Genomic DNA, 13111 nt, shown 5'->3' with positions numbered 1-13111 from the left:
CCTACCTATACTTCCCCAAGCTTTGTTTCCTCATCTTCACCCCCACCTGGTCCATTTTCTTAGCCAGAATCTGTCCCCTTTGGGGATTCCTGGCTCCTGTTAAGTGAACACGTTCAATCTTAGCACAGAAATATCTTGTCTTTTTAAAAAGAATACATTTAGAAACTTTGAAACACAGAGTATTATATTGAATATCTTAAATGTTTTTGCTAAGGTAGTTCAGTTTTGGATGGTTATTTAATACTGTATCCTAATTTTGCCAACTCTGGATGCAATGGCTAAGCTGCAGTTTGAACTTTAAGGTCATACCTTTGGCATTCACACTGCTCCTTCTTCTGCTGTGATTCTCTCCATCCATTCCTGGTTTGTGCAAATTATAACTTGCCCAAATTGGATTTCTTAGCACAAATGGAGTGGAAAGGAATTGGAGCTTGTGAGGGCAGGAGGGAATGCACACAAGCTTCATTTCTGATCGTTCAAGTCATGATTTGGAGAATAATCTCAGTCTTTCTTTCTCTCTGCAGTCTGAAGTTTTGATATGTAAAGAGAAATATCTTCTTGACTTAATCAAATAGGTCAGTGAGACTGAGAAAAATAGTCATGTGAATAATAACTTGGGGCATAGTTCCATGTGAAGGTGATGCATTTTATCTTATAGGCAACAGTCAGATGACTTGGTCTCATGCAGCTATCACAGGCATCCATGATGGTCACACTGGATTTAATGGAACAAGATAAGGACATTGACTGAAACTTAGGAAAGGAAACTGTAATAGACCGATGCTCTGGGACACTGAGAAATAAGAACCAGGATGCAGAATAGACTTAGCAAATGTAGAATTTAATATTTAGGTTCTATCCCTGCCCCTTCCATCCTTTCCAGTCTAGTAGAAGTCCTGGGATGGACTAGCCTGTGATTAACCCAGGGCATTCTGAAATAGTGGCTCATGTCAAGGAATGGCACTCTCACAAAAGCTGCACATATTGAAAGAACTGTGATGGAAACCCTTGTTGAGCTTTGGATGCTAATTATTTTAACTTGATGATAATGTGTGAAGATCTTACTGTGATTTGACCCAAGGCTCCCTGTTTTCTTCACTCTCATTCTGAGCTGAGTTTAATTTTGAATAGTTCGGAACAGAGGTAGGGGATTCTAGTCTGGGAACCAAAATTTTGGTCCCTAAGACCAAGGGGACTTAGGGACTGTTGTATCTGCTGAAGCCTCCTCATTTTCTTGTTCCGGTTGCAGCTCTTCATGCATCAGCAACCCACACTGAACAGGAGGTCACTGGACATTCCATGATTGGGGGGGGGTCAGTTTTAAAATCTGCTCAGGTGGCACAGAGGTCTGTAGTTAGGAAAGGGGCCTGCTGTGTGTCTGTTTCCTATCGATTCACCCTTTCAGATTTTGGACTGTCATGTTGATGGGTAGCAGGAAAAGTAATGTATCTATGAGGCACATTAACTTACAGATCAAGCACTTCCTATTTCTTTACAGACAAATAGCATGTGTTTTACAAGGAAAACATCTTGCGTCCGACGGCGCTTTCGAGAATTTGTGTGGCTTCGTCAGAGACTTCAAAGTAATGCAGTGCTAATGTGAGTTAACTTCCAAACACTTTTTGAAACCCATTTTATTAAAGTGTATGCCTTGCTTTCTCCTTTGCCCTATCCCAAAGGCTTGAAGTAGGTAAAAACTCCTTTTTGTTCTTTCCTGAAAGAGGAATAGATCATTTAGCCTTGACCTAGTAGTGTAGGGAGAAGGAAAACAGGATCATTCTTGCCTCCTTATCAGGGCCGGCCCTACTATTAGGCAGAGTAAAGCAGCTGCCTCTGAAGTAGGAGATGTTGGAATGAAGGAAGGGCAATAAAATGCTGCGCCTCCTAGCCTGTTGCTTAAAGGTGTAGTGGAGGATATGCACCAACGCCAGTGTTGAAATAAGATTCAGCTGCCAGTTCACTTAGCTTTTGTACACAGGATGGACAGGGTGCAATATATTGTCCAAAATGTCTTGGGCTGTCCCTGCTCCTTAAGGCAAATATGTGGTGGATTTTACAGAGTGGGGAAAATGAGGAGAGGGAAGCAAAGACTTATATTCAGACCATCACTGTAGCGTCTCTGCCTTTCCCAAGTCTCTTATGGTATTAATAATATCCTGTGTTATTGATGAAGTCCATAACATTTTGCCAAATGCTATGCAAAGTAAAGAGTGCTAAATGGTTTGCTAAGTGCTGTGCAAATAATTAAAATAGACAGGTTCTTGACAGAATGACTTAACAGTTTTGCACATGACACAAAGGAAGGAGTATATTGGTGGGGTGGGGTAGAGAGGAAACTACAGCAGCAATCATACATGCAAGCAGTAAGAAGTGAACCCACCTGTTCAGCAGCGCACATGCAATCTCAGTCTAGTGTGGGTAATTGTCAATGCAGAGATTAGTGAATTGCAGGAATCTAGCCCTAGGGACCATGCACCTAAGCAAACTCTGTGTATGTTTTCCATTCCAGAAAGAGATGCTTACACATTAGTCTGTTTCTGCTCATGCAAAGCAAATATCTCAGTATAGTTACCCTCAGAACCATCACTTTTTGCATATTTGTCGGCCTGCCTGGGATTATTTCTCTGATCTGCTAATGCCTTACTGGTGCACTAAGTTCAAACATGCCAAGCAATGTTTGTGCTCACTATAGCATCCTTGCAAATAAACCCTCATCCAGCTAAGAGATTAGTAGCCTGCATTTCTGGGGACACACATACTACTAGCCTCTTAGGTTGGTTAAAAACAACAACTTCTGTGATGTGGGCTGGTGAGCAGGAGGGGGCATGGTCCCTCCCTGTCAGCCAGCTTTCTGCATTTTACTATTAGTAATGAAGAAAGACACTTCCTTTCCTCTGTGGCCAACATGGAAACCAAGGGAACTGGTGAAGGAGCAATGGAGTGATCTGTCTCTTCTCTGCAAGCATGCTCACACACTGGGGAAGGGCCATAGCTCAGTGGTAGAGCATGTGCTTTGTATGTAGAAGATCTCAGGTTCTGTCCTTGGCATCTCCAGTGAGGACTGGGACAGACCCTGGCCAGAAATCCTGGAAAACTGCTGCCAGTCAGTGTGGAAAATACTGAGCTAAATAGACCAATGGTCTGATTCGGTGTAAGCCAGCTTTTTATGTTCCTGCATGGAGTTCTGGTCACCTTTGGCTACCAGGTGAGTTGTTAAATCCGAATCTGCACTGTAATATGTAGAATCTAAACCATGGTTTGAACTCCCAAATGGAAAAGCAAAGCATGGTTTAGAACTACTTGTCCATGCTCATGCCCCATTTGCTCACCAGTCATGTCACTAGGTGGAGTGGTCTCCGGAGGTAGAACAATAGCCGTAACTATGGGTTGTCAGTTCAGCCAGCAGAGAGTTCATGGTTTCCGATTCTCATTTGCTGGCTGATTGCAACCCATAGTTTGTGAATTCAGACATCGCACCAAACCATAATTGAGTTTCCTTAACTGTGATTTTGAGTGCTATCTTAATCAAGGCACTGTTTTTAATGCAAGGTAGCTGGCTTTGGTCTTCACAGAGATACCATATTCAATATGGTCTGAAAGCACACGTAGGCACCACCTTACTGAAACTAAGAGGTCTGGCTCAGTGCCTGAATGGTAACCACATGTATGCCAGTTTGAGTTCCAATATGGAGGAAAAGTGGGTTATAAATGTAAGAAAATAAAATAATTAGTAAGGAGATGAATAGTATAGGTTAGCGGCTTTAATTCCTGGCATCTAATGCTTTGTGCATCTGATGAAGTAGACTAGCCCATGGACGTTTATGCTGCACTGCATCAGTTAATATTTAGGTTGCCCCAAAACTCTTTGTAGGTTTTTCTGTAGCAAACTAACATGGCTACAACTCTGGAATTTGGCATCTAAGGTGTGTGGCTATTAGTTTTGTCAAGTGTAAGTAGAAGTCTCAAATCAGTATCTCCCACACATACCCTTTTCCCTACGATCTTTCTCCATCTGGGTTCAGCAGCCTTTAAAATAATAATAATTGTTTGAGAATTTGTTTTGGGTTACTAACTATTCCTCTCTATCTCTTTGTGTGTGTTTTTTTAAAAAACAGACAATTGCCAGAACTTCCACCCAGAACTCCCTTTTTTAGCACAAATAATCCCCAGCATGTGGACCAGCGTCGGGAAGGCTTGCAACAGTTTCTCCAGCAGTGAGTTATATTGCTTTTTCTTCTAATTTGGGAGTTTTGTTGTTTTAATGAGGTCATTAATTTTCCGGACTTCATCTCTTGTACACGACAGCCACCTTGTGGCATATTTATGCATTTGCAGATCCTCTCTTGCTCTTATTTCTATTGCTGTATTCTTTCATTTGCTCAGGGATTTGTATCACCCCTCCACCCCCATTTTTACTTTTGAAGCAACACTATAAGGGGAAGGACCATAGCTCAGCGATAGAGCGCCTGTCTTGCATGCAGAAGGTCCTAAGTTCAATCCCCAGCATCTCCAGGTAGGGCTGGGAAAAACTCGTGCCTGAAGCCCCAGAGAGCCACTGCCAGTCAGTGTAGACAGAACTGAGTTAGATGGGCCAATTCAGCATGAGGCAGCTTCCTCTGTCCCCTGTGTTAAATAGCGTACTTGTTTTTATTAAAATGTGATATTGTGGTGAAACTAACTTGTAGCTCCCTAGTGTAATCTAACCAGACTTCTAACCAGGGAAGAGACCTGCACTGCCCTTTTTTTCAGCATGAAGAATATTAAGGCAGTGCTTAAATATAGGGAATGGTTTAGTACAGGGCAGTGTACTATTCTGATAGGAGGTCGTTTGAGCACTACAGCATAAGCAGGAATTTCACAAACATACTTGTTTATTTAATGTACTTGCAAATTAGAAGCATAGTCATCAGATTTCATGGTGATCAGTTGTAGCTGATGGAGCTGCGCCTACCAAGCTTGCTCCTGATGTTAACCCTGCTCCTTCTGAACGGGGACATCAGTGTAATCCTCTTGTACATCAGTGGTGCTGGCAGGGCAGGACTTCAGGGCAGAGGTCCAGGGCTCCACTCAGCAGAATGAGCAGGAGGGCCTTCAAATGCTGTGGAGGTGACTTACTACATTTTGATGGAGCTGAAGAAATACATCTAAAGAAGTGGGGGGTGGAGGAGGGCTGTTAAGACCATTAAGTCCACAATGGTCCTAATAGTCACATCCTGCTTGCAGGCTTCCCACAGGCATCTGGTTGACCAGTGTGAGAACAGGATGATGGACTTTGCCCTGATACAGCAGGACTCTTCTTACGTCCTTTTGTAACCTAGAACTACCACTGTTGTAAATGCATTCACCAGCCCTTGTCAACATGTCTGGTAGAATCCAATATAGTTTTGATAGCAGTTTCACACTTAAAATGCACGTTCAGATCAGTGAGCCCAACAGCGGAGAAAACAGTCCTTTAGTAATATTGTTATTGGCATTAGATGCTATTGTTAGTACCATTTTGTAATAAAGCTATATAGTTGCGCCCTTTTTGCTCTTGGCCTCCTCAGAACAGTTTGAGCTCTTCAAAGGTTTCACCATGCCATACTAGGACATCTGTAATACTTCTCATTTCATATTTATCCCCCTGCCTGCCCACCCCCCACATTTAGCTTCTATCCTGTCCCTTAAAGCTTCTCATAATTTTCTTCACTGCTGCCAGATTACCTATGAAAGATCCAGTGAGGGGAGCACTGGTGTACTTACATTGCCTGCAGCTGCCAATTTTTACTGGCACAGAGGACTCGTATTCATAAGCAGGATTTATAACATGAGAGGGAATAGCTTGGCTGATAGCTCCCGTTACAGTGTTTATACAGCCATGCACTTTCATCTCATGGTCACATAAACATCAGCACACTGATCTTGGACGGAGATGAGGATCTAGCTTGGGATGCTGCAAACCGGAAGACAGGGGACTCCTCCGTCTGTACACTCTGTCCAAAGCATAGGGGTGTGAGACCCAAATTTATGTTCCCTGGTTCATGAGGTGAACAGAGTGATGGGGGAGAGGGCTGCATTGTGTTACTGAACATAATACAGGAATAAGGATACCCTGCCTTTCCAAGGTCCAATTCCCTGGAAAGGCAAGAAATGCTCAAAACAGGCATATTGATTTTAAGCCCAGAGATGTAGAGAACACCAGTCAACAGGAAAACTGTGTGGGTGTTACTCAACTAGAATTAAGAAATCCTGTTACCTAACAATACCTTCTGTATTACTGATCACAATTATGTGCCCCTCTTGAGCATCTATGTTGTGCCCAGGAGCCACTTTGAGAAGATCAGGCCAAGGCCCCAACCCCATCCGAGTTGCCTGCTCACAAGCCACTGCTCCATTCACAACCTTCTTCTTTTTAATTCTGTGGTGAAGTGAGGGCCATGCCACACCTGTGGATTTGCCTCAGGGGCTGTCAGTTGCTGACCCCTAGAGAAATGTGAAAGACTCAGTAGTATGAGTAACACTTGTATTTGTAAGACTTGTTTTTCCACAATAGTTATACCTGTCAATCATGTCTTTGGTTTCCACAGTTGAGACTTGTCGTTTATTTGGCTTATGAACAGAGGGCTGTAGCTCAGTGGGTCTGCATGCCAAAGGTCCCAGGTTCAGTCCCTGGCCTCTCCAGGTGGGGCTGGGAAAGCCCCCTGCCTTGAACCCCAAAGAGCGAGACGAACGACTCACTCAGTATAAGGCAGCCCCCTGTGTTTCCAAGGAGCTAAAGGTTTTCAGAAACCTGCAGTTTTCTTAGCCAGTGGGATCTGATATTGTCGTGCTTGGAATCACACGGAAGGGACTGAACACATCCCACGAACTGAACGCACTGTTCTGTTAGTTTAAAAATTGAATTTCGAGGCTGACGGTTTGCTTGTTTTATTAAAGTGAATGTGGGGCGGGTTTAGTTGATGCTCCCATTTAATTACTTTTAAGCACAGCCTTTTTGTCTCTCTGCAGAGCCAATGCAGCACCAACGTAAACGGTCTGCAGTTTTATAAATAGCTATTGTTGTTTCAGTGCCAGAAGCGTATTGTCTGGTTCTCTAGGTCCTAAGGAGGGGAGGGGGAAAAACAGCATAGGGTTCTGGTTCCAACTTTTTGTGAGGCTTTCCATCTGATGAGAGGGTGAAGAGTGGGAGGTACTTGGCTAGAATGGATGACAAATCAAATGTCACCAGAGATACAGAAATGTTTTTCACCTGCAGCCCCCATTTTCATTGGTAGTGTCTGGCTGTGACGACTCATCTACCATTCTTGAACTGATTCTTTTTACACAGTCCATAACTAATCAGCACTGTGAACTCTGGCCTCTTAGGGGCCATTCCTATTCCATAGAGCAAATCAAGGGAAGGGGAAACTGCACTTTCTAAGAGGTAGGGGTGAATCACTCTTTCCATGGTGGAGGTAGGAAGTGGCTGGCTGTGTGGTTGCTCCACTGCTCCCTCCTCTGCCATTACTTCCTGCTACCTAATAGCACAGGAGAGAGGGCAGAGGAGCAAGGAAGGAATGCCAGTTGTGGGGAGTGACAAGTGGGGAGAGCACTGTTGCAATCGTGTCCTGCTTGCAGGCCTCCAATAGGCATCTTGTTAGCAGTTGCAAGAACATCATGCTGGATGAGATGGGCCTTTTGTCTGATTCAGCAGGTCTCTTCTAATGTTCCTTTGTGTGGTTATTTGTGTTTGTGTGTTGCATCTATGTAACTGTCAGGGGCAGGGAACTGGATCTGACTCGCAAGCCAGATTGTTATCTCTCCCAACCCCCATGGGCCAAATTTGACAGGTGGATGGGGCTGTCCATCCGTCCATCACCTGATATTACAATGACATCAGGTGACCCTTTTTTGCCTTCACAGTTTGAAGCACTTTCAGAGTGCTCAGCTGATTGTCTGGTCTTGCAGAGTGCTTTGAAAGGGGCTTTGCAAGACCTGTCAATGAGCTGATTGTCAGGTCTTGCAAAAGACCCTTGCACAGAGTGTGCCTGCACTGCCAGTCAGCTGACTGGGGGGTGCCTGCAAACCCCTTTCAGCTGAGCCAGGTATAGGGTGGTTGAGTGTGGCTTGCCCAAAATGGCCTCACAGACCAAATGGGGAGACCTGGAAGGCCTAATTAAGCCTGTGGGCCAGTGGTTCCCTACCCCTGATCTCTGTGTTAGAGAGAGAGCTGCACTGTGCTGAACCTTGCCTACCGATTGCAGGTCTCACACAGGTGCTAGTATGTTTACTGGTTTGTTAACAGGGTTATATCCAATTGTATGGCAGGGCTTCAAACAGTCCTGCTGCAGAGCTTTGTTTGTTAAGCTAATGGAAGACAGAAACGGACAGGAAGAGCCAGGAGGCTAGGCTGCATTTAAGAGGGGAGCAAACAATGCATTCACTGTCCTTAACACAATACAAGGAGTAGGGGAGGGCAAAAGAAGGAATCTCTTTCCCTCACACATCTCTTCTCTTCTCTTCCCCACCCCCACCCCTCAATTCCTTGCACTCTTAGGGTGGCTTAATATTGCAAATGGGTTGTCGGCAACAGGGTGTTTTGTTTTTGGAAAAGTTACTGGATTTTCTGCGGAAAGGGCAATTCTGGATTTAATGGGGGGGGAAATAGGGGCTGGCATTTTGATGCTGACGACGTCATGTGGATGCTGCACAAAACTAGCATGTGTGAAGAGCACCAGTCCCACAATCACTACCTCTCTGGAAATGCTCTTCCTGGGATTTTGTGCTGTTAACCACCTTGAAGGCTACTTTGGGTTTTCAAACAAAAATGGTACTGACAGAAATTCTATGCAAGATAAAGTCCGCTATTACTTTTTTCCCTTGACATTCTAAATATGTCAGAGAGTCTTCCTGCCACGTATTTGGATACTATATATTTTTTGGTATTTTGAAAGCTCATTACATTCTTCAACTTTATTTTATTTTATTACAAATATTCTTTTCTTTTTTATTAAAAAAGGAGGAAACTTTACGGTAGCCTCTTATCTCACAAGGATTCCTGTTGAAATGTCCATGTGTGTGCAGTCAACAGAGGGCACCACAACACAGGCTGTGCTTGCTCGTTTCTGTAGGCTTGATTCTCTCCTCCCCCTCCTTACTCTGGCTTCCCATCATGATATGATGTTAATGGGCTGAGTAAATTTGTTGAAAACAAAATCAGAGTGTTAACCTTCTGCACACATGCAAGCATGCATCTGTCACTATATTGGGTTACCGAAGATACAGGAAATCTTTAGTTAGGATTAAGTTGCGCTGCTCAACCATATGTTATCCTCCAGCAGAACAGTGTGTAATATACCTAATAAAATCATGTTGAAAAAAGCCAGATTTTGGCCTCTGTCCAAACAAGGCCAACCACATATTTTGCCTTTATTAAAACATACTGCTTTAGCTTGGGGAGGAGGAACTCATTCCGAAACTTGCATCAGTGAATGGCTGAAAAATAAGTTTTGTGGAGGTTGCTTTATGTACGAATTGTTCTTGTGATGAATTAAAATGCCAGTTTATGCTTTTGCATTCCAACAGAGAAGAGGATCTTGAGAAGCCTCTTGCATGCAAATGGGCCGGGCTTAATGTGAACTGGGATCTTAACCCACAAACATAGGAAGCAATAGAGAATGCCTCGGAGCATGCATGTACAGACTTGCCTTCCCACCACTGCTAGGGCAGGCTTCTACACTGGAGTATGTAGCAACGAGGCAGACTTCAGGCCTAGCATGGGCACGCATGAGCATCCACACCAATGTACTGTAAAATCCTTGGAGGAGGTTATATCCCAGTTCAATAAAAGTGGTGAAAACTAGCATAAATCAAATTCCCAATGATTAGTTCACATTTTGTAAATTGAGATGCATGTTTAAAAGTTTCTTGCTGTGGATTATTAACCTCTTAATACAGGGGCAGCCAATGTGGTGCCCTCCAGATGTTGCCAGACTACAACTCCAATCATCCCAGGCGATTGACCTTACTGGCTGAGGCTGATGGGAGTTGGAGTCCAGCAACAACTGGAGGGTACTAAGTTGGCCACCCGTCTTGATGCATTACACTCTCCTCACATGGTCACTTTGTTTTTGTTATCTAGTATTTCCTTTCCCAACCCTCCTTTTCACCATCTCTGTTTTGACTGAGTCTAATTGTATTTGAACAGATAGCTCTATTTTTTAAGGGCTTTCCTAGTGTCTCATGGGGCAAATAGTGGCTTGTGTCTTCTCTTCGTATAGAAGGAATGAAGAACCCTTTCTTTTCCGGTTGAGGGCTGGATTCCGCCTCTGGAAAGCTGCCGGAGGGAGGAGGTGCACATGCTGGTGGTAGGCAGGGCCAGGGCCAAAAGTGGGCAGGGCATCCCCTTTCTTCTGTCTTTCCCCTCCTTGCCACCCACATGAAATGAGTATGGGTTGCCCACCCTTGCACTAGAGTTTAATTTCTGCATCCGTATATGATGACAGCAATTGGGGAGGTTGACCAGGGAAGGAAGGGTTGCACCTTCCCCCAGTTTTATAGTGGATAGGGGAAATGCCTGTTTTCTCCTGCCAGCCTCACAATTGTGTATTTTTTTTAAAAAGCCCCCTATTATTGCAAACTCTAAGAAGCGGGGAGGGAAATGCCACAGCTTGTGCGTCTTTCTCTGCTCTGGGGCGGCTCTTGGAATGGTATGCTCGTTGATGGCAGGCCCTGTGGATGCCACCAGGCATTTGAGCTTTGGGCACAGATGGTTCAGTCAAGAGAGGCCACTCAAGCTGGTCAGATGACAAGACTATTTCTGGGCTCTTTAGCTGGGGTGGGGTACCTCTGCCTCTCCAGATGTGGCAGGACCACACTTTCCATCAGCCCCAGCCAGCACAGCCAACGGTCAGGGATAGTGGGGAGTTGTAGTCCTGCAACCATCAGGAGGGCTACAGGTTCCTGACCATTGCTCTGCAGCCTCAAGGGAGGCAAGGTTCGGCCCGAGTGCTCCTTGCCTCACCCACCTCCCTTAGTTGCCACAGCAGCTCTGCCACTCTGCTTCTGCTATGAGGGACAAAAGGCGAAGCAAAGGCCAATGCCACTACCACAACTTTCCATGGCCTCTTGCATCCAGAGGTAAGCCTACCTGCAGCAACCCAGGCCAAGATGTCTTTTCTTTCCATTGTGGATTTGGCTGGCAGCATTGAAACATACTGTGACATTTAACTCGCTTTTTCCCTGTCTTGTCTTGCCCTGTTTGGTTTTCCTTGAAAGATACTCTGCTCCCTTCAGCCACCATGGGAATGTATGTGTGTTTAGACAACCCTCTATGTGGTCAAAGAATGCACAAGGGGAGTTGCTACCCACAATCCCCACTGTTGATAAATAGGGTAGCCATCTCTCCCCCACGCCCCAACGCTGCCTTGCTTGCATGAAAATGGGCTCTAGACTGCTGTGTGCATTTAGATATCCTTCAGGCAATTGGACCAGGATCTCCCCTTGCACGGATGAGCTCTAAGTGCATACATACATACATTGGTATGCGTGTAGAGCCCCTTCTTGCATGTGGTGAATGCACAGACCATGGAGGGGGTGTCATCAGTTGTGCTGGCATATTGACCTACCCCCACATGGCCTCTGTGCACATGACTCAGGTAATCTGAACCCTCCTCTTTTGTCAGCCTCTGTCCTGCATTCTTCTCCCGTTCCACATCCCCCCCTGACATATACATTTTCCCGTCTTTAGGCAGCTTTCTTCAACCTGGCACACTCCAAATGTTTTGAACTACACCTCCCATTGGCCCCTGCCAGCTACAGCACTCTTACTGGTCCATCCTTTCCTCAACTGCTTGTCTACTCTGCACTTGAGGGAAACTGATGTCTCTCTCCACCTCCTTTTCTCAGGTTCCTGTATATCAGCCCACAGCTTGCTCTGACCCTTTCTCCAGCCCCTCTGGGCTTCCCAGCCTCTAGTGTTCCTACCATCTTGACCTCTTCCCACTGCTCTCAAGTCTTTCAAAATTTCTACTTGATCTTTTGTCTCTAGGGCTTGTGTGAGGTTCCACCACCCACAGCCAAACTCACTTCTCACTTCCTTAACAAAAAGTGTATTGAATCACAGAGTTGGAAGGGGCCTATAAGGCCATCAAGTCCAACCCCCTGCTCAGTCCAGGAATCCAAGTTAAAGCATATCCAATTGGTGGCTGTCCGGCTGCTCTTGAATGCCTCTAGTGTTGGAGAGCCCACCACCTCCCTGGGTAATTGGTTCCATTATTGTACCACTCTTAAAGTTAAGTTTTTCCTGATGTTCAGTTGAAATCTGGCTTCCTGTAACTTGAGCCCATTATTCAGTGTTCTGCTTTCTGGGATGATTGAGAAGAGATCTTGGCCCTCCTCTGTGTACTTGAAGAGTGCTATCATATCTTCCCTCAGTCTTCTCTTCTCAAGGCTAAACATGCTCAGTTCTTTCAGTCTCTCCTCATAGGGCTTTGTTTCCAGTCCCCTGATCATCCTTGTTGCCCACCTCTAAACCCATTCCAGTTTATCTGCATCCTTCTTAAAGTGTGATGTCCAGAACTGGATGATGTACTCAAGATGAGGACTAACCAGTGCCGAATAGAGGAGAACCAATACTTCACGTGATTTAGAAACCATACTTGTTTGTTGTTATATGCCTTCAAGTTGATTACGACTTATGATGACCCTATGAATCTTTTTTGGTAAGAGGTATTCAGAGGTGGTTTACCATTGCCTTCCTCTAAGCCTGCGGCACCCAGTATTCCCAGGCGGTTTCCCATCCAAGTACTACTCAGGCTTGACCTCAGAGTTTAGCTTCCGAGATCAGGCATGTTCAGGGTAGTATGGCCGTAGGCATACTTCTGTTAATGCAGCCTAAAATAGCATCTTCCTTTTTTGCAGCCACATCACACTGTTGGCTCATATTCAGCTTGTGCTCAACAACAATCCCAAGATCCTTCTCAAATGTAGCATATTTGCATGCTTGCAAATGTTCCATAGTGGAGTATGTCTGTCATTCCCTCAGTAGTTGAATTGTTTGTGAACATTCCAGTACATTTCTAGCATCTAGAGCAATTGCCGCCAGCAGCTTCATCACCATCACAAAACCCCTTGGTGCATTGCAGTATAGATA

At 44.9% G+C, this 13111-nt stretch overlaps 1 protein-coding gene across 3 annotated transcripts in view; it reads left to right on the top strand.

Annotated features, from left to right (window-relative positions):
• Positions 1–13111, top strand: part of SNX10 (sorting nexin 10) — a 50656-nt gene that overhangs the window by 32342 nt on the left and 5203 nt on the right. For all 3 annotated transcript variants that reach the window (XM_061586947.1, XM_061586948.1, XM_061586946.1), the window contains exons 5-6: positions 1499–1599; positions 4116–4214. In XM_061586947.1, the coding sequence (XP_061442931.1) occupies positions 1499–1599; positions 4116–4214 (200 nt within the window). The remainder of the gene's footprint in view (positions 1–1498; positions 1600–4115; positions 4215–13111) is intronic.

Source organism: Rhineura floridana, chromosome 10 (assembly GCF_030035675.1).
Source record: "Rhineura floridana isolate rRhiFlo1 chromosome 10, rRhiFlo1.hap2, whole genome shotgun sequence".
NCBI lineage: Eukaryota > Metazoa > Chordata > Lepidosauria > Squamata > Rhineuridae > Rhineura > Rhineura floridana.
This window is presented reverse-complemented; position numbering and strand designations above follow the sequence as displayed.